A 25,171-nucleotide genomic window follows, 5' to 3' on the forward strand; every position below is an offset into this window, starting at 1 on the left:
AGGGAGCTGACAGGAGCTGCAGGAGAGGTAAGCGCTCTCTGCCAGCCCCCCTCCACTGAACTGCCAATGCCACTGGACCACCAGGGAGTGAGAGCCCCCCTCCCTGCCATGTATCAAGCAGGGAGGGGGGACTAAGAAATAAGTAAAAATTTAATAAAATAATAATAATAATAATAATAAAATAATAATTTAAAAAATAATAATAAAAATGCCCACCCCCCACCAAGGCTCTCCATCACACACACACACACACACACTGCACTCATACACACACTTGAACTACAACCATTTTACTTAACTGTGAGTGCAACCAAACAACTTATGTTCCCAAAATTTTAACAGTGCACACTATCGAATGTAGCAAAAGCAGAATGTCGGAGTGCGGTATAGCAGAATACCAGAGCACATATAGCATAATACCATCACTGTATAACAGTCTGACCTAGTGCAGCTGATGAGTACAAGCCGCTGTAGCTCCAGCAGCAGACACAGTAATCGAAAGTAGTAATGAACAAAGCATAGCTTAGTTAGTTAAGGGAACCCACTAGGGTAGCCCACATTTATTTGCAGAGCATCTAAAATTACAGACGTTTTGGGACTCCTGTCCCTTTATCAGTGTTAAATGCCCCAAACACTATAGAATGTCTTTTGATTTTAAAAGCACAGTTAATTAATAAGAAATTAATTAAGAAAAATGCACTCAACCTGTTCTCCAGTTACATTATATAGTGATTTCATACTCTTGCCATCATAAATGGAAACCTGAATAAGAAAGAAAAACATTATCAACATATTCATAACTCCAAGGCATTATTTTAGTCTGAAACCATTTCTTAAGCCAATGTCCAGATCTTACCATTCCTAATGTTTTTGCTGCTCTTGGAACACCAGATATAAAATCTGCAAAGTAATAGCAAGAATATTATTTAAAAGTCCAACAGAAAAACAATTTATTAATATTATTATTGGCATTTATATAGTGCCAATAGATTCTGTAGCACTTTACAATATTTTAAGAGGGGGGTGGGTTTAACTATATATAGGACAATTACAAAAAATCAAAAACGTACAGGAACGATAGGTTGAAGAGGACCCTGCTTACAGTCTATAGGAGGTGGGGTATAAAACACGATAGGACAGGAGATAGCTATCAAATAAGATGAGAGTGAAGCAGAGCTGGAGGAGAGAGTAGAGTGCTGCCCTTTAGAACAGAGCAAAATACAGGTATGTGAGGTAGAGGTAACTCTGGGAGGCCATAAGCTTTCCGAAAGAGATGGGTTTTAAGGCACTTCTTAAATGATTGAAGTCAAGGGGAGAGTCTGATGGTGGTAGGCAGGCTATTCCATAGGAATGGAGCCGTCCCGCAAGAAGTCCTGCAAGCGTGAGGTGGCCGTAAGTACGCAAGCAGCAGACAGGAAAAGGTCATGGGCAGAGCGGTGAGACCGAGAAGGGGCATACCTATGGACCTGTGAAGAGATAAGAGGGGCTAGAATTGTTTAATGCTTTATATATATGGGTTAGTACTTTGAACTGACTCCTATTGGATACAGGATGCCAATGTAAGGTTTGACAGAGAGGTGAGGTGTGAAAGGATCGACTAAAGAGGAAAATCAGTCTGGCAGCAGCATTCATTACAGACTGTAGCAGGGCAATACAGCTTTTGAGAAGACCAATTAGGAGAAGGTTACAATAATAACCAATCCAAACTGCCAGGACCTGGAGTGGCATAACTTCTATTACTAAACAATAGATGCTTTGGTCTGAAATGACCGTAAAACATTAGTGGGTTTCAGTGTTTATTTTATCAATTAACTATTTTAGTGGGCAAATATTTTTTGAAATTTAGTCGAATAAAACAATTCCGATGACTAAAATACTTCTAAAACTAAAATGGCTATTTAGTCAAAAGACTATGACTAAAACTAAATTGAAATTTGCTGCCAAAATTAACGCTGTACAGAGGGGCTGAAAAGGGGCAAAACAGACAGGCCAGTGCTTGAGAAAGAGACACCTAGGGGGGCTAGAAGGACACAAAGAGACACACAGAGCTAGGGAAGGGGCAAAATGGACAGATATAGGCTTTAGCTAAATCCAGACTAAAAGACTATGACTAAAACTAAATGGAAATTTACGCCAACATTAACACTGGTGGGTTTAGGGCTGCAAACACACTTCGCTATACTGTTAATAATCTGTTCACCCATTACTGGTTCACAATTTAGCTTGACATTTTTGTTCCCTTTTTTCCTTTGTTACCAGTGTATTTATTAACGTGCCAAAATTGAAAATAAATATTGTAAAAAAAAAAAGCAAACACAGAAACATAAACAATCCTTATAAACCATCAGCATGCTCTAGATAATTTTAAGATAAGCAATAGTACAGAAGTTAAATTACCGGTATATAAAGATGTGTCAAAAGAGTGTGCTCATAATTTGGTCTATCAAGGAATATTTTCCTAGGCCTGTACAGTCAGTGTAGACTGATATTCAATATGACTAAACATGGAAAAATAATATTTTCTTAATTCATTTTCCGCTGATGGCAACCTCTACAAGAAAGAACTAAAAGTGCAGCCAGAAAGAAAGAGGTATGTGTCATTTTGCTTGTTTACAGTGTACGACCATTCACTACTGCAGATTTATTTTGCAAAACCGGATAATCTTTTAAGCATACTGACACTCACATATAGAACATTAAACATGAAGCAAAACTTTGTGCCACTAATGTCATCAAGTAAATGTCAAACATAAAGCATCCTAGAAAGAACGTTACACAAGCAATGCACACTATTTAACTGCCACATATCTTGCTTGTCACTGTGTTACAGCACATTTTCATTGCTGCTCACACAGCTATCTTTCTGATGTTGCTTTCTGTAGTAATTAATATAGCTAAATTCCAGGTTTATCTCCTGCCTGAAAAGTGTCAATGCTTTTTCACCACTTAATTTTTTATTTTTTTTCAAATGTGATATTACTGTAAAAACGTATCAAATACATACATACCTTCTATATCATCACCATTAAAATCCCCCACTGCTACGGAGTACCCTACAGATAATGAAAAGAAGGGGAAAAAATATATATATATTTTTTTTATAATTTACAACACTTTAAATCACAATAGATTTCTAGGTGCAGTAAAATGTAATGTGTGGGCTGATTTTTCAACATCCTTAAACAAATACTATTTTGCCAGACTTGTAGTAGACAGTTACAGAGACTCTCATCTAGATCATGCTAGGAAGTACCCAATTTTGGCTTCAGATCATCCTGGCATGTAACAAACTTAGTCTTGAAAATAATTAACTGGTCCTGCCAGGACTGAACTTTATTATGTCAATGCTACATTTTTACAATACATACCTGTGAAACAAGAGCTCATTCTCTCCGGAAACCCTACATGACACATTTGTTACTAAAGGCAGCATCTCTAAAATGCCCCAAAGAACATAAAGAGTTAGGACCAATCAAGGCTTCTATTTTCATACTAAAGGAATCTGAGTATTCCTCACAAGATGGTGGATAGCACATAATGACAATGTGCCAATTTCACAAGGTGAGGGAACTTCCTCCCCACTGGTTTTCAGAGCAGATATGCAATCTGGCTTCTGGTCACTATCTAAACATAATGCAGCTTCAATACTCATTCACAAGAATTGCCTTTTTATTGTTTCTTTACATTTCTAACTTGTAAACCTTGTTCATTGTGCTGCCTTTACATAGCTATTGTATTCTAGACTAATATCGGGGTCTCCCTTTATCCAGTCCACAGGATAAAAGTATTTCTAATTTTGTCAAATATTGTGGGCTTATAGGCAATGGCATTAGGAAGGTAAATCACCAATCATAGTTTGATCAAAGTTGCTTCTCACTTTGCTAATTATACACATATTCATTTTTTATTTCTTATCCTGTATCCTGGGTATTAATAAATCCAAAATGAATACTATTTTAAGGTCAGACCATGGAGACATTTTACTTAATTCAAAAGTTCCTTCCTGATCTCATATGTAGGTGGAGCAAGTGTTAATCAAAAAAATGACTGCTGTATTTAAATAAAGTGAGTTGGGGATATTTTTATAATTATTTTTGCACTTAAGTGGGACTATTTTTAAAACTATTTTTTTTGCAACAGACTTTATTTTTTTAAAGCAACAGTTTTTTTTAAAGCACAGTTACTTATATTAATATTTTGCACTGCATATTCACTTTATTTTTAAGTAGCACTGTACTCAATCCATTTGCACACAATATATATTTGACCCTTTAGGAACTATTGCAGTACAACATTATGATTTTGTTAATTATCACTTGCTCCTCCTTTATCCTTTGTATTTGTGTATGTTTATGTAGTTGTGAGGGAGGGGATGCCACACTGTGGTGTCTGAGCATTTTAAAGATTGGTGTACCTATTATTTTATCTGATTTCATATGTGGTCATGAAAACTAACCCAGCACTGTTGCAATCTACTGACCTAGTTGAAAAGGTCCAGCAGGACCCTAATGATTTCTTAGTTAGGAGATAGAAGGAACTCTACTATGGACATTTCTATACAAACGCTATTGGTTTTCTATGAAATATGTAGTTTTTTTTATTAATATTGCAACTCATTCCAAAAAGAAGAAGGTGGCCAATCGAATTATGCTGATACAATCTAGCTAATCTATTGGATGATGTATTATTAACTCTACGAAAAGTAAATGGGATCTCAAAAAAAAAAAGAGAGAATCTCAGTGGCATTGTTAACTGCCAATTCTCTGGTTCAAACACAATTTGTAACAAAAAAAGTAATATAAATGGATTCCTCTTCACTTGGAAATTGTATGACAGTTTAACGTATGAACCCTTGTTTAATTTGGAGGCTCTACAGGTAATAATCACCCTTCAATCACTCCCTTACTTATACTTTCCAGACCTCTTATTTCTACTTCTCTATTCCTAAATTGTCTGTTAACAGCTAAAACAGCTAAAAAGTTAAAATCTGTTAACAGCTCCAATTGTGGAGGACAAATTTGCTATGTAATTGTTTTTCCCTTAAAGCCAACAAAAGCACCTGATCCTAATGGATATATTAACACACATTTAACACTTTCTCCCTTCCCTCTCTCCTTACCTTCTACATCCTTATGACTAATTTCTGGAAGGTGGGCACTTTCCAGATGATGCTCTTATGCCCAACATTTCACTCATTTGCAAACCAGAGAAAGACAACTCACAACTCACTCTGCCAATTTATGTCTTATATTCTTGATGATTAGTTGTTATGGAGCCAGGAGTGCCTTGGCAACCCACCATTGTAAGTAGTCAAACTGCTCTGTGCATCCAGTACTTCAGACAGAGGAGTTTTTGGCTATTGGTATTCTTCCTTTTAGACTTTTCTTTATCTTTAGGCCTTTTAGCCTTTAGACTAATCTGGATCAGGCAGGATTTTTACCTGGATCTCAAGCTTATGAGAATACACAAAGGAATATCGACCTGGCATGGTACACTCGAGAGACTCTGACGTCATTTCTGTATCTCTCAATGGACACAGACAAGGCATTCAACAGACTCTCCTCTTTATTCTAAAGAAGCAATATTTTCTTTATTATAAAGCTGGCAAGCTTTATAAGGTCTTGGCTCATGCTGATATTATTTTGACCCAGATTAATCTCTCACTCTCTCCCAGATGTTTTTAATGCTCTCCAGATGTTCTCTGAATTGGATTAACTGGGCTAAATCTACTGCTCGTCTTCAGATCAGGAACATCTTTCCAACCTTTACCACATTTGCTTTGCAGCCCTTTTCATCCCATCATATGATATGATATGACCATCATTTCTTATACTTGGGTAATTGCATCCCATTTTCTGGAAACTTAAAGTTGATCCGGAGACCGCAATCTTGTGTATAGGTAGGATATACCATATCAAAACTAATGTGATGCCTCAACTGCTCTGTCTGTTCCAGGCAATTCCCAGCCCACTTTGAGGGTCTTAAAATAATTTCTTGATAATTTTTTGAGGAACGGTATTGGAGTGACACACTAGGTGTTTAGGGAGATAGAGAGGTTTCTGAGAGTCGCACAAGGAAAGACATGCAAGGGTTTAAGGGAGGGCATTGATAGATACACGAGAGAGATTAACCCCTTAAGGACCAAACTTCTGGAATAAAAGGGAATCATGACATGTCACACATGTCATGTGTCTTTAAGGGGTTAAATGAGACACACAAAGGTGGTCGGGTGCAGAGCAAGAAACAAAGTGGTGAGGGGGATGGAGTGACACAAAAACCTTTACAATGGGTGGGGTGTCACTAGCCCCAAATTTTTAAATAACCTAGTTCCACCTCTGAAGGGCAGTCTATTGTATGGTAAATTTGCATTAACTACAAAAACAAAACAAAACACTCAAACGATATCATATAAATTAAAGACAACCTGTTTTAATCTTAGCACTCAAAAAAAAAAAAAAAAGAGAGGAATTACATAATTTCATATTGCTATCACTGTTTAGCCATCTAATAATGCAGCTTGTGACAAGTGGTAAACATACACAGGTTACCTCTTGGGATAACTCAGCCAAAAGGAACTTTCCAAAGAGAAAAAATTATTGCATATATTAAACAGATATTCCATCAGTCACTGACCATTACTTACCAAGGTAGCTATCATCATACTGTGGACTAGAATCTTGAGTTGCCAATTGATTTGCATAGGTTATGCTGTATACACTTGGATTGTATCTGTTCACAATCTCATCTACTGGGTCTGAAATGAGCTGACCTTAAATAGAAAGTTTCAGTGATAAGGTTATAGATGAACATTGCTATAATACCACATATTGCTCTCTGGTACTCTGTATGACACATAATTCAGTATTTGAAACCAATTACTAAAAGCATGAGCATGAGAATTAAAATGAATAAGACAAAAATGGTTTATTTACTAAACCAGAATTTGTGGAGAACTGATCTGAAAATTGCGCATTTTGAACCAAAGCTTTTGAAATATTCTCAAACACTTTTTTCCGAATACAGATATTTTGGCCTAAAATGCAAAACTTTCTAGCCATTTCTCTGTAATTGCATGTTAAGTGAATAACCTCAAAAGGGGGAAAAAAATAATTAGACTTTTAGGAGAATCAGCATAAGAGACACTATCAGTAATAAAGGTTTGGGCAATTAAAATGAAATAGCGAGGAAATATTTACAAATGCATGTACTGAGGTACATAAAGGACAGACTATACATTTTACAGAACTTTTTTATGTAAACGTCAAGGGACACTCCAGACCCCTAAAGCACTTTAGCTTTCTAAAAAGCTTTATGTGTGAAGAGTATGTCCTCTTTTTTTTCCATATTGCAAAAAGTGCAGATTTCATAAAAGGTGTACTATTATAAACTATACTGTAACTTCCCCTTGGCATTTCAAGCAGACAACAGGTAATTTTACTAAAAACATGCATGCTCCCTTGATAAAGGCATTCTTTCAGAAACGTTGGGGGCATTCGATTGATTATCCTCACTCTCTAATTATCATGTCTTTTTGGTATGTATTTTTGTTGTTTTCTTTGTGAATGTTGCATTTTTCCATAAGTTGTGGCATCTAACAAACTAACAATTTAGGATTGATACATACAATTTTGTGCTGTGAATTTTGCTATTTCTTTAATAATAATATTATTTCTGTATACCGAGGTATCAATTTTGAATAATATTGTTAAAGGGACACTCCGGGCACCCAGGCCACTTCTGCCCATTGGAGTGGTCTGGGTGCCAACTCCCACTACTCTTAACCCTGCAACTGTAATTATTGCAGTTTTTTATAAACTGCAATAATTACCTTGCAGGGTTAACTCCACCTCTAGTGGCTGTCTACTAGACAGCCACTAGAGGGAACTTCCTGAATCATAGAAAATATTTTTTTTGCTAGAGCGTCGCTGGACGTCCTCACGCTGTGTGAGGACCTCCAGCGTCGCTCAATTCCCCATAAGAAAGCATTGAAAATCTTTTTCAAATGCTTTCCTATGGGGTGCGCTAATGCGCATGCGCGACATTGCCACGCATGAGCATTAGGTCTCCTCGGCCGGTGGGCGGGATCAGTCTCGCCCACCGGCCAACGGAGTCAGAAGGACGCGGGCGCGGAGGAGGAAGCAGCGAAGAGGGACATCGTCGCGGCCTCAGGTAAGTGATTGAAGGGGTTTTCACCCCTTCAGCAACTGGGGATTGGCGGGTGGGAGGGAGAGGGAACCTGCAGTGCCAGGAAAATTGATTGTTTTCCTGGCACTGGAGTATCCCTTTAATGCATATGATATTAGCATTATTTTGTTACATGTGCTCTTTGATATTTATCATTAGATTCTGTGTGTCTATCCAGTTTAGTGTGCCTACCTTTTCAATTCTTTTAAACAGGTCCTTTCACTTCCTGGTTTGGTTAGCTTATTTGCAGTGAACGCAAGGGGCAGCAATTGCTCAGAGCACTTGCCTTGCAAAGACTTCTCAGCTGCATTGGGAAGTCTGTGATTACCACCCACGCGCCCCTCCAGGTTCCTACTAAATTTATAGCATGTTTCTTCGGCTCTCTAAGACCTTACTCAATGACACCTTTATTCCCCTTTACATCTTACCATTAGCTTCAACTCTGTTAATTTTCTTAGGCCATCACTTCCAAATTCCCCCTGCAACCTCTTGTCTCAGATCCCCATTATATCCTTTAGATTGTAAGGTGACGGGCTGTTTATCTAAGCACTTTGTATAAAAAAGAGCTTCAACGGCTAGACCTTAGCTCACAGGCAGGGCCTTCTTTACCTTTTGTATTGGTCTGTGCATATTGTATGTTTTACCCCAATTGTACAGAGCTGCAGAATATGTTGGAATTTTATCCTGTCTTATTGTTTTATACCCCACTTCCTCTAGGCTGTAAGCTCGTTGAGCAAGATCCTCTTTAACCAATTGTTGGTTGTAATTGTCTAATTTATTGTTAAATCTCCCCCTCTTGTAATATTTTAAAGTGTTATATAAATGCCAATAATAATAAATGCCAGTAATAAATAAAGCAGCCACAGAAAGTTTGGGCAGTGTTAGAAAAAAGAGCTTGCTAAGGCAGCAGACCAGAGACCTGCTGTTTTTAGATTTAACTTAAATGTAAAACATGCCTAATTAAATGCGTGCAAGTTTTCATTTGAGGTATATCTACTAAAGAGAGATTTTTTTTGTGTGTGTTTGGACCGTGGAGTGTCCCTTTAACAAAGATAATGTGCACACAACACAAAGTTTGTACATTCCTTGCACAACAGCTGTGTGTAATATTGTTTAAAAAGTATTACATTAGCATTACCTTGCCAATAAAAGCTACCAGGTCCTCCAAGAAGTACTCTGTTTCCCTATAAGAAAGAAAAATGTCAATATAAAGTAAGAAAATATTGCAATATGTATTTTAACATGTTGTAGATCTCTTTTACTTAGTACATGATGTTTAGGAGTACATCACCAGGTTCTGAATAACCAAATGTCAAAATTATTGAGCTAATTTTTAAAATTTACTTAAAAGTCAGTCACCAGCCTCCCACCAGAGAATTGTCAAAATAATGAAAAATAAATCAAATCTATTTTCCAGTGGTAAAAGCATGAAGTACTGAAATAGCTTCCCTTTCAGAAATGGTTAACTTCTTTACAAAGCACCTGGCCCCGACGGCCTTCCTGCCAGATACCTCAAGACCTTCAGGGACACTCTGCTACCAGAACTGCTGAAGGGCATGAACTCTCTCCTTGAGGGTACATGACTTCCAGGTGACACCCTCCGGGCAACTATTGCGGTTATCCCTAAAGAGGGAAAAGACCCGATGGCCTGTACTAGCTACAGGCCCATTTCCCTGCTGAATGCGGACCTTAAGTTACGAAGATTTTGGCGACATGCATAGGCAGGGCCGGACTGGGAGAAAAATTCGGCCCAGGCATTTTTTTATCACAGCGGCGCACTAAGAAGGGGGCGGGGCAGAGGAGGTGTGTTTTGTCATCACCAATGACAAGCACGCCCCCTCTCAAAGTGAGCATGTTGGTTCAATGCTCTTCCAGGGCAGATCATGCGCAGAGCTCTGTGGAAGAGCTCTAGCATGAGAAAAAAAAAACTATTTGTTCTGCACAGTGCAAGCAAATGTAATAACATGCTTGCACTGTGTTTCCTTGCAACTTGTCTCTGGTGTCTCTATAAATGGATACCAGGAGACAAAAATGCCAGGAAAGAGTATTGTGCATGTGTTTGGAGTCTGCTTGTGGTATTGCGTGTGGTGTGGTATTGTGTAATAAGGTTGGTTTTAGTCATGTTGTGTTTGTGGTGTAATGTGATGCATATGTGGCTAGGGGCTGTAGAGAATGTGTGTATAGGGGATGTAGTAAGTGTGTGCATACAGGCTATAGAGTGTGTGTATGGGTGATGTAGTGTTTGTAGAAAGTGTGTGTTTAGGGGTGTAGTATGTGTTTGCTTACAAGGAATCTAGTGTGTGTGTGTATAGGGGATCCAGAGTGTGTATGTTAAGAGTGTAGTGTGTGTGTGTATAGGAGTCTAGTGTGTGTTTGAAGGACCCAGAATGTGTAGGAGATCTAGTGAGTGTGTGTTTATAATGGATTCAGAGTGTATATAGGGATCTAGTGTGTGTATGTGTGTAGATGATCCTGAGTTGGGTAAGGGATCTAGTGTGTGTCTGGAATGTAATGTGTTTAGGGGTGCAGTATGTGTGTGAGGGGTGCTGTGTATGTATATATATATATATGTATATATATATATATATGTGTGTGTGTTTGGAACTATTGTGTATGTGTGTGGTGCAGTGTGTTGGGGGGGTTCTGTGTGTATGTGAGGGGTGCAGTATGTGTGTGTGATGGGTGCTGTGTGTGAGGGGTGCTGTGTGTGAGGGGTGCTGTGTGTGAGGGGTGCTGTGTGTGAGGGGTGCTGTGTGTGAGGGGTGCTGTGTGTGAGGGGTGCTGTGTGTGAGGGGTGCTGTGTGTGAGGGGTGCTGTGTGTGAGAGTGCGGTGTGTGAGAGTGCGGTGTGTGAGAGTGCGGTGTGTGAGAGTGCAGTGTGTGAGAGTGCGGTGTGTGAGAGTGCGGTGTGTGAGAGTGCGGTGTGTGAGAGTGTGGTGTGTGATGTGTGTGAGAGTGCTGTGTGTGAAAGTGTTGTGTGTGATGTGTGTGTGACAGTGCTGTGTGTGATGTGTGTGAGTGCTGTGTGTGATGTGTGTGTGACAGTGCTGTGTGTGATGTGTGTGTGACAGTGCTGTGTGTGATGTGTGTGTGACAGTGCTGTGTGTGACAGTGCTGTGTGTGAGAGTGCTGTGTATGATGTGGGTGAGAGTGCTGTGTGTGAGAGTGCTCTGTATGATGTGGGTGAGAGTGCTGTGTGTGAGAGTGCTGTGTATGATGTGGGTGAGAGTGCTGTGTGTGAGAGTGCTGTGTATGATGTGGGTGAGAGTGCGGTGTATGATGTGGGTGAGAGTGCTGTGTGTGAGAGTGCTGTGTATGATGTGGGTGAGAGTGCTGTGTATGATGTGGATGAGAGTGCTGTGTGTGAGAGTGCTGTATAAATGTTAAAATGGATTTTGTGTGTAGGGGGGGGTTATTAAACAAATAACATAACTGACATTATGCCCCCCCCCTCCCTTCTTACCTTTAGCCTGGGAGGGGGGAACCGGCACGCTGGTGAGGGGGAGACCGGCGCTCGCACACCATCCCTGGTGGTCCTAGTGGTGAGTGAACTCTAGCCTGCGGGCTAGAGTTCACTCTCGCGAGATCCGGTCGTTGCCATGGCGATCGCCATGGCCATCGCGAGAGGAACCCGGCGGAGCTGCAAGATAGAGCTCCGCTGGGTCCTCTCTCCGGGCAGGCTGGCTCCCTCACTCTCTCCCCGCCGGCGGCCGCATATCTATTAAAGTGGGCCGGTGAGGGAGATCTCTGATCTCCCCACCGGCCCGCCATGGAATACAGCAGGGCCGGCGCTCTGATAGGGCCGGCCCTGCACAGACCGGCAGGGGAGATGAGATCCTGGGACTTCCCCTGCCGGCCTCGGCCCATGGCCACCGCGGCCCACCGGGCATTTGCCCGGTGTGCCCGATGGCCAGTCCGGGCCTTTGCATAGGCCGATTAGTCCCATCCCTGATCCACTCGGATCAGACCGGATTCATACCCGGTCGAGAAGCCAAGGACAACACCATCAGAGCGCTAAACATCATGCACACACAACGGGATTCGATGGTGGGAAGCCTTCTCCTCTCCACCGATGCCAAAAAGGCTTTTGATTGGGTGGATTGGAGATACCTTCTTGATACGCTACGGGCAATGGGGTTCGGACCTAACATGCTGCAGTGGATCTCCGCGTTATATACGGATCCGACTGCACAACTACGCATCAATGGGGTCCTGTCCACAACGCTCAAGATACGTAACGGGACCATTTCTCGGGGCGGTCCGACAGGATGGGGGCATCGCGGGGGTCGCCCAGGGAGATAGGCAGCCACTTTGTGTACTCTATGCGGAAGACCTTGGTTACACTACCCAACTTACTAACTGCATTTGACAGGTTCGGAAAGATCTTTAACTTCAAACTCAATGCAGACAAGTCGGAAGCCCTTCCCCTGTCTATACCCCCCGAACTGACTGAACGGCTGACGACAGAATTCCCCTTCAAATGGTGTCCGCAATGGGTAAAATACCTTGGTATCTGGCTGACCAGAGACCTGACAAGGCTATACCAAGAGAACTTTCTCCCCATCCTCCAAATGTTCCGTGCAGACTTGCTCAGATGGGGACGCCTGTGTGTGTTGTGGTTCGGGAGGATAAACACAGTGAAGATGAATCTGTTGCCACGCCTGCTCTATCTTTTTCAAGCTATCCCGATCACGATCCCGCGGGCCTACTTCAACTCCCTGGGCTCGGCGATACTGAGATTCGTCTGGGCGACGGGACCTCCAAGGGTAAGAAAGACGCAGCTTATGCTCCCGAGACATCGTGGGGGGACAGCCCTCCTGTCACTACGGGGATACTATCAAGCGACACATCTCTTAAGAATCATAGAATGGCATGTACAGAACTCAGAGAAACAATGGGTCCATATGGAGCGGTCTCAAGCTGGTGGACGTATCCCACCGGTGGTATGGATAAAAAACCCGACACGCGACAGAGTACTGCGGAACCACCCATTCATAGGCGCGACGCTGAGTGCATGGACAACTATACGATTTAAGCTACAGCTCACTACGAACCCGACACCACTGACGCCCGTGATACACAACCCGGACCTGGCGGGGGGCCTGTCGCAGGATGACATCGAGGGACTAGGGGGGGGAGGACGGCACAACACCAAGACAGGAGGACAGGGATAGAAATGAGGGAGGAAATAGTAAAGAAAAGTGAGGGATAAAATTACAAAAGGCATAAAGGTTTACTGGGTTTGGAATACTTGTTATACCGTGTTAACTGCTAATGTTTAACCTATATTGTTAACATGCTGCTCTAAAATAAAGAAAGTCAAAAAAAAAGAAGAAAGGGTTAACTTGCAAATTTACATAAAAAATTGTAAATATACACCATACAGCACTGCAGTGCTAACATTTCCCCTCCCCTGCTTCCACTACAGCACAGACAGCTTCACTGATAATGAATTATGGCTGTCTGTATAAGCTGTTAAAGGCAATTTGACATTTCAGATGAAAGAAGAATTTAAGGCAATTTGGTGATCAAGGTATGGAGAATATCCAGTAAATGTATTGACCTGGTTTTCAAAGAATATTAAAAATGTTTACATAAGAGCTATCCTGCTGGAAGCAGAGTTATTTCAGTGGATACAGTATACATTACAACATAAATTGTTTTCAAGAAAATGGGACTGCACACACTAAATACAAAACAAGATCAGTCCTGTGATTCCTCGTAGACTGGATGGGATAAACACTACATTCATTTGATAAACATAGAGGTGGATATCTAGGTATACATAGGTTGTATCCAAAATAGCAGACTTTATTCAGAACAGAATGGGAAGGTTTTGTCTCCCTGTCAGTCTTGGATACAGTCTTAGGTTGTTTGATACAACCTATTGGTGCATGTACATCACTTTCTATATATACACACACAACATGACATGTGACATGAAGCTATCAGTTAATTTTTTTTTTTGTTACAGTAATTTGATAAGCAATACATGAAAGAAAACCATTAATCACAGATGTTTAAAATAAACTGTAGCATGTAGGTCAATTTTTATTATGTTCCCTAATCAGTATCCAATTAGTTTACATATGGAACATTAGTTAAAAAGCCAACTTACTGCAGTAAAGTCAATGCTAAATCCACCTTGGCAAAATCCTTGTTGTGGAGCATCGCCTTTAGCTTTAAAAAAATAAATAAATATATAAGAAACAAAAACACAAGTTATTTAATGTACAGTCATGATAAGGTTAATTTCTACTCGGCTGAATCGTAAGCCTTGTACATTGCCAGGACGCAACATAGATAGCCTTGGCTCATGAACATCTTTGTTCTCTCCTATTCTAAGAAGACCCTACACCCTCCGATTCTAAGAAGTTGCCACCTAGTAATGCCCCTAGATGATATATATCAATGCTTTGTAACATGCCCATCATGCATGCACAAGCTGTCTCTCTAAGCTGATAGTTGACAATATTTGATTGGTAATTAATGATATTTCCCTAGATTCCCCTTTATTGAGTGTTATTATAAAACCGTTCTGTTGAATAACAGCAGACATTTTCCTGAACTTACTCCCTTATAAAGTGAGGGGGAAAAGTATTTGATCCCCTGCTAATTTTGAACGTTTGTCCACTGACAAAGAAATGATCAGAAATGATCAGTCTATAATTTTAATGGTTTATTTTAACATTGTGAGACAGAATAACAAAAACAAATCCAGAAAAACGCATGTCAAAAAAGTTATAAATTGGTTTGCATGTCAATGAGTGAAATAAGCATTTGATCCCCTATCAATCAGCAAGATTTCTGGCTTTTATACAGGCAACAAGCTGAGATTAGGAGCACTCTCGTAAAGGGAGTGCACCTAATCTCAGCTCGTTACCTGTATAAAAGACACCTGTCCACAGAAGCAATCAATCAGATTCCAAACTCTCCACTATGGCCAAGACCAAAGAGCTGTCCAAGGATGTCAGGGACAAGATTGTAGACCTACACAAAGCTGTAATGAGGTACAAGACCATCGCCAAGCAGTTTGGTGAGAAGGTGACAACAGTTGGTGCGATTATTCGCAAACTGTCAAGTCTCCCTTGGTCTGGTGCTCCATGCAAGATCTCACCTTGTGGAGTTTCAATGATCATGAGAACGGTGAGGAATCAGCCCCAAAGTACATGGGAGGATCTTGTTAAGGATCTCAAGGCAGCTGGGACCATAGTCACCAAGAAAACAATTGGTAACACTACACCGTGAAAGACTGAAATCCTGCAGCGCCCGCAAGGTCCCCCTGCTCAAGAAAGCACAGGTACAGGCTTGTCAGAAGTTTGCCAATGAACATCTGAATGATTCAGAGGAGAACTTGGTGAAAGTGTTGTGGTCAGATAAGACTAAAATCGAGCTCTTTGGCATCAACTCAACTCGCCTTGTTTGGAGGAGGAGGAATGCTGCCTATGACCCCAAGAACACCATCCCCACTGTCAAACATGGAAGTGGAAACATTATGATTTGAGGGGGGGGGGGGATCTGCTCAGGAGACAGGACAACTGCACTGCATCAAAGGGATGATGGACAGGGCCATGTACCGTCAATTATTTTGTGAGAACCTCCTTCCATCAGCCAGGGCATTGAAAATGGGTCGTGGATGGGTATTCCAGCATGACAATGACCCAAAACACACAGCCAGTACCAACAGAGGAGTGGATCAAGAAAAGAACAATGAGGTCCTGGAGTGGCCTATCTAGTATCCAGACCTTAAGCCCATTGAAAATCTGTGGAGGGAGCTGAAGGTTCAAGTGCCAAACGTCAGCCTCAAAACCTTAATGACTTGGAGAGGATCTGCAAAGATGAGTGGGACAAAATCCCTCCTGAGATGTGTGCAAACCTGGTGGCCAACTACAAGAAACGTCTGACCTTGGATTGCCAACAAGGGTTTTGCCCCCAAGTAGTAAGTCGAAAGGGTCAAATACTTATTTCACTTATTGACATGCAAATAAATGTATTACTTTTTTGACATGCGTTTTTCTGGATATTTATTTTTTGTTATTCAGTCTCTCACTGTTAAAATACACCTACCATTAAAATTATAGACTGAACATTTCTTAGTCAGTGGCCAAACTTTCAAAATCAGCAGGGGGTCGAATACTTTGTTCCCTCACTGTATGTTTTTTAATGGAGTTTTGGAGTGTACTGGAAGGGTGTGGCTCGGTCTGGATAGAACTGTAAGACCATGGCAGGTAATTCTGGTGATCACCAAGGACAGAAGTATGTACCAACAACTCATTAAAACAATTTCATATTAAAAGAGTATGAGCGTGTGTTACAGACTCACTACAAAGCAATTTAGTTAAAGGTACACATTGGGGGAAGCTCAAAAAGATAAAAAAAAAACATAGTATTAATAAAAAAGGCAATCTGAGGTAAAATATATTTAGAAAGAGACAAGCGTTTCTGAATCTTTGATGGAAAACACGCCAGACAGCTGAATTTGGAACCTTATGGAAATAAAATGTGAATCAAGTGATACATGTAATATTACACACACACACACACACAACATCAAACTGAAATTCTATATGATCGATGAGTAGGGAAATGCATACACTTAACAGTTTAATCTTCCCCTGGTTTAACACAGACAAAGGTGGTGCAACCTTTTAAATCAGAGTGTAGTAAGAAGAAACGGTCTAAGTTCACAAGAGTACATTCAGAACAGACTTTATTGGACACGATAGGTCTTTCGTTGTCTGCATTGAATATACCCTTGTGTCCCTGGACCTTCTCTTCTTACTCTACTAAAATTCCATAATGCAATATCTTAAGAAGCTGAAATCAGTTTAGAAGAAAAAAAAATAAAAAAAATTACTTTACTTACTTTATATATAACAAAAAAACACTTTAAAAGGAACATTATAAGCATTGTAAGTAGTCACAGTAGTTATATCCCTCCTCCCCATTGTAATCATTTTAGAATGTACCACTTGCTGGCTTCACTACTTCCAACAGAGAGACAGAAGTTATCTGTCTGCAGAGCAGGCAAAGAGAAGGCAGCTGACGCTTTTGGCCTCGTTAGGAGTTACTGGAAGCTCCTCTGGTGGCAATAGAGGACACAGGCAGTGGCTAAGAAGGGAAACCGTACTAATTTGGTTTGACTACTTACAATGAGCACTCTGTTGAGGTTATGGTGTCTTGTGTGTTCATTTAAACTCACCTGTAATCCAGCACCGAGGCAGACTCCTCTTAGCAATCTAATCAGAGATCATTAATACGGATATCAGTCCAATCCATTGCTTCTCTTAGAGAATTATTAGGGACCCACAGTGCTTCTGTGACAATCACCATGTACAAGTTTATCTAGAATAACCAATATCTTCTCCCAACTGTTCTATTGTCATATAGCCAAAATACACAAGGGTTTGATTGATGAACTGGGAATTCTAGAGAGTTGACAAGAGTATTTTAGGCCAAAATAGTGGACTTGGAAGAATAGGGAGTTGTAGAAATTTCCAAATCAAATAATTTGACCTACAGTTTGCATTCAATTTATAATTACTTTTTAAATCACTGTAAACAAATACATTCCATGCATGAGTTGGGCTGATGGAGCACATTTATGATACTTAATAAACGTTACCATCCTAAAGCGTGTGACAATGATGCTGTAATGTTCTAATGGTTAGTAACCAAAAAGAAAAATACGTTATAGTAAGCAACATTAAATACATACATGAAGATCTGCAAGGTGCATATTCTACAACTGTGCTCCCATTCTGCAAGTAGCATGTCCCAACAGGTTCTCTCTCTTGTTTCTTTTCTGTCCTCCAGTGATACAGTGGTGCACAAGCCTTGAATAATAAAAAAATAAAAAAATGAAAAAAAAGAAGATCATGGATGTATGAAAAAAAAAAAATGATATATATATATATATTATTTTTTTTATATAGATAGAGAGACAGAGAGAGAGAGAGAGAGAGAGAGAGAGAGAGAGAGAGATTACAGTTTAACAAAAATCTACAACTTAACTAGTAATTATGCTGGTTTTATTTAATAAATGTAATTAAATAAAAAAATTGCTATTAGCAGGAATATATATCTAGATAAATATTGGTCAGATTTCAATTATTATAAATCATAATTAGCTAAGGAATATATGGTTATAAAAAATCCATTCCTGCAGGTGGAATAAAGATAACGATATATTAACGGTAAATTTGCCAAATGTTCGCATACCAAATTTTTATCCAGAGGTAAGGAAAGTTAAAATTCTGCAAACGTAAAATCTGGTAGAATTATTCTTATTGGATGGACATAGGAATGGTGAATGATCTGGTATGAGAATTATTGTAGTTGTAAAATTGCTATATAATAGGATATCTTGCCTATGAGGATTGTAGCTAGCAGTGAACAAGTTAATTCAGTGTGATCTGACTGTCAGACAAAGTTTTTATTGCTTTATGCTGTGCTGTTGTGAAATGCTGTGTTCTGTCGTAAATCTTGTTGACAACTGTTGCATATAACTTGCTTTTAGCGGTCTATATTGTGTTGAAACCATTACCATATTGTATACTTATATTATACCTAAATATTCACTGATTGTCACGCATGTTACATATTAATTTTATTATTATTGTCACAATAAATTATATTTTTATAATTAATTTGTGATTAATGTGTGAAATAAAATTCTTCTAATGAAAACTTACTCTAGGATCTAAGAGAATTAAAATAGTGGGTAATTCTCAGCTTTAAATCATTAATCGGGGAAACAGTGCCAAGATATACTTTTTTTTCATAATAAAAACTAAATTAATTTTGATAATTTTTATGGAAATATTATTTTTAATAATTATCACCCCATAAATATCCTCACAACACCCAAGTCCACCCACAGGAGTCCCCCCCCAAATCCACCCACAAGGATAAATAATGCGTATAGTGTATGTAAAGTGGATGCAGAGTGTGTACGTGTGTAGAGGATGCAGTGTGTGTAATGGATTTAGTCAGGGCTGTATTTACTGCGAGGCTAACAAGGCATTTGCCTTGTGCGGCACTTTCCAGGGTGTGGCAAAAAACACCATCCCAAATGGCAGTCTCATTTTATGGGGGCCCAAGAGTTGACCAGTTGGCCACCTTTGCGCCCCCCGCGGCAAGCAGCCAGCTGTGCTCTGGCTGGGCATTAAATATGACGTCAATCCGGCTCCCAACATCACAAAGCAGCAAACGAGGGAGCTGAGCAAGAAGATCACATCTCCCTTGCTGCCTGCCTGCTCAGCAGCCCCACTGGACACCAGGTAAATAATCCACTCAGCTCTCCCAAAAGTAGGGAGGCTGGGTGGATTTACATTAAAACAATAATAATAATAATTTGTGAGTGTTGGGGGGGGGGGAGGATGTGTGTGTGTGTTTGTCAGTGAATGTGTGTGTGTGTGTGTGTGTGTCTGCCAGGGAGTGAGTGTCTGTCTTTCATTGTGTTAGTGTGTGTATGTCTGTGAGTGAGTGTGTGTGTGTGTCTGTCAGTGAGTGTGTCATTCAGTGAATGTGTGTGTCTCAGTGTGTCTTTCTGTGAGTGTGTCTTTCAGTGCGTGTGTGCGTCTGTCAGTGTGTATCTGAATGATTGTGTATGTCAGATTGTGCCAAATCAGTGAGTGTTTGTACATATATATGTGTGTGTACATGTCAATATGACGCTGTGTGTCAGTGCGTGTCTGTCAGTCAAAATGTTAGTGTTTAACAGGGAGAGGCTGGGGAAATTTAAATTAGGGGTAGCCCAGGTTACATCATGCCTAGGGCAGCACCATTCCAAAATACACCAGAGGATGTAATGTGTGTCTTAGTTTATGGAGATGGAGGCAGGGGGAATGGGGGGGGGAATGGCTAGTTTTTTAACGTTATAGTTGTATGACCAGGAATGGGAGACAATAGATTCCCTGGTGCAATAAATTCCTTTCATAATATTAAATACTCTATTGGGGTAGGCAACCTTTGGCACTCCAGATGTTGTGGACTTCCTCTCCCATAATGCTGGCAAAGATCAAGGGAAATGAATAATCAAGGTTGCCTATCTAATAATGACAAAACAAACAAACTAAAAGTAAATAAACAAGTAAACATGGACACACTGATCTCTTCATTATTTCACACTTTGAATTTTTATACATCATGTGCGTATAAGTTGTTCAGTTTGTGGATTCTTTATTTGTTAAACCCGGATTATACAGAGTTTATACTGTATTCAGAGTGTGCTGTGTGAAAAGGAAATATGACTAAGGAATACTTTGTTTTCCAGATAATGTTTACCCAGTTAGTAATACATTGTGTCTAGACTGGAAACTTCAGTAAACATGCCACTAACCCTTTGTTGACTAAATAAGGCAGAAGATAAGAGTTGAACGCAATAGCAATAGTTTTGTACTGAAGGGAGGAATACTGTTTAAGATTAATTGAGAAAGATGAAAACTAGTTACATTTAATTCTAGATATATGGAGTTCTCCTTAACCCCTTAAGGACAGAGCTCCAGAAGCTTGTCTTTCACTTAATGACAACGGCATTTTTTGCTGTTTGCGTTCAACTGCAATTTGCATTTTACTAATTTATTGCACCAACGCATATTATATACCGTTTTTTAAAGGACAGAAAGGGCTTTAATTTGATGTAACATATATACACATAAATGCTTATTTATTATAACAAATACAGAAAAATGCAAAAAAAATGAAAATTTTTGAGTTTATTTTACAGTTTTTGCAATAATAATGTGTGCACAATTAGTGCAGGTTAAGGAAAGTAATTAAAATAAATTCATTTGGTTGTTCTGATTTACAGAATATATAATGTGTCTGGGATTTTTTGGTAGTTACAGGTCACAAAGCACAAGGAGTAAAATAAACTTTTAATTTGGAGCGATTTTAGAATTTGGTATGTTTGTCTTGTAAGCTTAATATTCTCATATTTGCCAACGCCAAATGCGGTCAGAATTCAGTCGGCCCCACCAATTCTGTAATTTTGTTTTGCATTCTTTGATTTTCTGAACTCACAGGAGCTAATCTAAGGCACTGGTATCGCAAATTATCATTCACTTGCTATTTGCCATTTGTAATTGAATATTAATTTGAAGATCTATTTGCACGCTGACAGAGCTAGCAGTCAGCGGACAAATAGATAAAAGCCCTTGTCAGCACAAGGTAAATTATGTGGCGGCTAGCCAGCACTTGATAGCCAACCGCCAAATGAAAATAATAAACAAAATATAAATAAATGAGTAAATAAAAATCCTATGGAAAACCAAAACAGCTGCTTGTGTCAGGAGCACACATATTTTAAACTCCCTGCTGGGATTATCTCTAAAACAAGTCGTTGAGGAGCCAACTCGTAAGGAGGCCATACTAGATTTTCTGTTAAAGGGACACTGGCATCCAGACCACTTCAGCCCATTGAAGTGGTCTGAGTGCCAACTTCCATCACCCTTAACCCTGAGCATGTAATTATTGCAGTTTTTATAAACTGCAATAATTACCTTGCAGGGTTAACACACAAACCAACCCCCACTGTGTTAGAGCAGAACCTAAATTAACCCGGGATCCTACATTAACCCCAGATATTATAGCCATAAAAGAAAACAAAATTGCCACACAAAAGTATATGTTTATATAAAGTAGACACCACAGGCTATTTACCTAAGGTTGTTTTGACACTTTCTACGTAGCCATTTCACCGCCAACCTCTGCTAAATATTGGAGTAAAATTGTGTTTTGGGGGGGTTTTGGCACACAAACTTATAACAAAGAACTTCTCATGTGTATTTTGTAAAGTTGGTGTGTGCTATTCCTGTACAAAGTTTTATTTTTTAATCAGTTACATCTGCTGAGTAAAATGACACCCCCATTGTATGTCTTTGGCACTATTTTGTGAAGCTACAGTGCCATATAGGAGACCTGTCCTTTTCAGTATTCACAGTCGAATTTTGAGAGACGGATTTAATGAGCCTATGCTTCCATTTGGGGTATTATAGTAGTTTGTCTGTTCAGAAAAAAACCACAAAGGCCTACCATTTGTAAAAGTAGACACTCCAGGGTATCTCATAAGGTGCATATTGTGCCTTAACATGCCCCCATTATTTCACCAATATATGCCAAAGTATGTGGTAAAAAATTATTTTGGGCATTTTTTTTTTTTACATACGGATTGCATTTTTGCTGGCCATTTTGTATATTTCATATGTGCCACTAAGTTCAAAACCCCCAAATTATGCTCAAGTCTTCTGAGTAAAAAGACACCCCCAATGAATGTCTTTGGCACTATTTCGTGAAGCTATAGTGCCATATAGGAGACCAAGCCATATCAGTTTTTACCGAACTTTGAATTTTGACGCTGGGCCTATGTGCAATTTCCAAGCATCTTTGCAGGTTTTAAATTCAAACTACCCCACAAAGGCCTACCATTTCTTAAAGTAGACACCCCAGGGTATTTCAAAAGGCATATTTTGAACCTTAGCGTGGGATCATTTTTCCGCTCGCTTGTACCAGGTGTAGTGGTAATAAGCGTTTTTTCTGCCTTTTTGACACACAAAGTGAGTTTGCACAGTATATTTTGCAAACCTTACGTGTACTACCACTGTATAATACTCCATATGTTGCTCAGCTATGTCTGCTGAGTACAAAAATACCCCCGTATGTACCTTTGCCAGGTATATGTGGACATCGGAGGGGCACATTTGGGACACAGCCATTCCATTTTTTTTTCAAACTTTACATTTTTACGCTGTGCCCATGTCCCATTTTAGAGTATTTTACCAGGCTATATAATCCAAATACCCCATAAAGCCATACCATTTCTTAAAGAAGACATCCCAGGGTATTTCAAAAGGCATATTTTGAACCTTAGCGTGGGATCCCCTAACTAGCAGTAAGCAGCACTAACAGTAAATTCCCCATTTCCCCATAACTTCCACCCACCCCAGCTAGCAAAATATTTAATTATACAATATTTAAATTAGTTAATTAAATAAATTTAACCCCTGAGGGTTAAAAAATAAATAAAAGTTAATCGTCAGGGGTTAAAAAAAATTAGATCACAGTATAATCCTGTGATCTGTATTTTGATCACTGTAGGCAGTGATTGACTGGCAGGGAAGGGGTTAATTTTTATTTGGACTGGGTAAAGGGTTTTTATTTTTTTATTTTTTACTTAAACGTTATTAAAACTTTTTTAAGCTTATTTTAAAACATTTTTAACGTTAACCCCTAGTTAGCCTAACACTAAATCCCCCAATTCCCCACTAACTTCCACACTCCCCAGCTAGCTAAATTTATCATTTTAAAATATTTAAATTAATTAATAAAATAAATTTAACCCCTGAGGGTTAAAAAAAAAAAAAAAAAGAATTAACCCTCAGGGGTTAAAAAAAAAAAAAAAATCAGATCATAGTAAAATGTAATCCCTGCCAATTGATCACTGTAGTCAGTGATCAATTGGCAGGGAAGGGGTTAATTTTTTATTAAAATGGGTAAAGGAGGGTGGGATTTTAATTTTACTTTTTTTTTTTTTTTACATGGGGCAGGATCACTGATGATCCGTCTCCCTGCACTTCACAGTGAACCCGGAAGTGCAGGGAGGCGGAAGGTAAGTATACATCGCACATGTGCTCGCTCTGACATGCTGTCAGAGCGGGCACATGTGCTGGGACAGCATGAGTCGGTGCTCCCGGTCTGACTCTAATACAGAGGCGGACCGGAGCACCATTAACCCCGCGATCGTGGCGATTTGGGGTTAATTTTAACCGGTGACGGACGAGGTCCGTCACTCGTCGTTATAGCAATCCCCTGAGTGACGGACCTTGTCCGTCACCCGTCGTTAAGGGGTTAAAAGGATATTCACCAAGACGCAAGAAAAAGACCAGCATAATATTCGCCTCTGTGTCTTTAATGAAATAAAGATTCAAGATTTTGCATTAGGTTATAGTTAAAGGACCACTATAGGCACCCAGACCACTTCAGCTTAATGAAGTGGTCTGGGTGCCAGGTCCATCTAGGATTAACCCTGCCTGCTGTAAGCATAGCAGTTCCAGAGAAACTGCTATGTTTACATTAGGGTTAATCCAGCCTCTAGTGGCTGTCTTATTGACAGCCGCTAGAGGCGCTTCCGCGTTTCTCACTGTGATTTTCGCAGTGAGAAGATGCCAGCGTCCATAGGAAAGCATTGAAAATGCTTTCCTATGGACTGACTGAATGCATGCGCGGCTCTTGCCACGCATGCGCATTCAGTCGATGACGTCAGAAGGAGGAGAGTGCCCAGCGCCGAGGGAGCCCGGCACTGGAGAAAGGTAAGGGTTAACTTCTTCCTCACCCTGGAGCCCGGCAGGTGGGGGGCACCTAGAGACCCTATAGTGCCAGGAAAGCGAGTATGTTTTCCTGGCACTATAGTGTTCCTTTAATGAGCATATGGTATTGAACATGCAATGTATTAACTACAATGCCATGAGATACATGAAGACTGCAGAAACTACACCTACAGACAGAGTAACTAAAAATAACTGAAAAATGAAAGCCAACAAAACATTTAAAGGATCAACTGAAAATCGAAAAAGGTATCACAGGCCTGTCAGAGGTAATAGTTATAACAGGCAAGAATGTAAAAACTGCTTGACTTTGTCACATACAGAAAAACAAAAGGTCTAAAACAGATAATAGTCTCTAATCAATTCAAAGGAACACTCCAAGCACGATAACTGAAACAGTGGTAATTGTGTCAGGAGTGCACAGGCACCACCCTTGGTAAGCAGTCAAATCTGCATTTTCAGCACCAGGAGCCTCCAATACGGCTCAATGAGAGCAAGAAGCTCCTACTAAGCTGATCGCTTTTAGCAAATTAATTAATTCCAAGACAGCCAGGCTTAGCTCAGAGCTTGCAGCTCTCACTGAGGTGTAGCGGAGGTGAGGAGCAGTGCAAGACAGACCCAAGGTAAGAAATCAAAATGTTCTAAAATGGTTTGACAACTTAA

The 25,171-nt window shown here is 39.9% G+C and overlaps 1 protein-coding gene across 1 annotated transcript in view; it reads right to left on the reverse strand.

Annotated features, from left to right (window-relative positions):
- Positions 1–25,171, reverse strand: part of ITGAV (integrin subunit alpha V) — a 167,524-nt gene that overhangs the window by 69,510 nt on the left and 72,843 nt on the right. The window contains exons 4-10 of the mRNA XM_063430178.1: positions 17,902–18,019; positions 14,302–14,363; positions 9,323–9,368; positions 6,644–6,769; positions 3,009–3,053; positions 857–900; positions 706–762 (exon numbers count right to left, since the gene is read on the reverse strand). Coding sequence (XP_063286248.1) covers positions 706–762; positions 857–900; positions 3,009–3,053; positions 6,644–6,769; positions 9,323–9,368; positions 14,302–14,363; positions 17,902–18,019 — 498 coding nt within the window. The remainder of the gene's footprint in view (positions 1–705; positions 763–856; positions 901–3,008; positions 3,054–6,643; positions 6,770–9,322; positions 9,369–14,301; positions 14,364–17,901; positions 18,020–25,171) is intronic.

The sequence above is a fragment of the Pelobates fuscus genome, chromosome 8, assembly GCF_036172605.1.
Source record: "Pelobates fuscus isolate aPelFus1 chromosome 8, aPelFus1.pri, whole genome shotgun sequence".
Taxonomy (NCBI): Eukaryota; Metazoa; Chordata; class Amphibia; order Anura; family Pelobatidae; genus Pelobates; species Pelobates fuscus.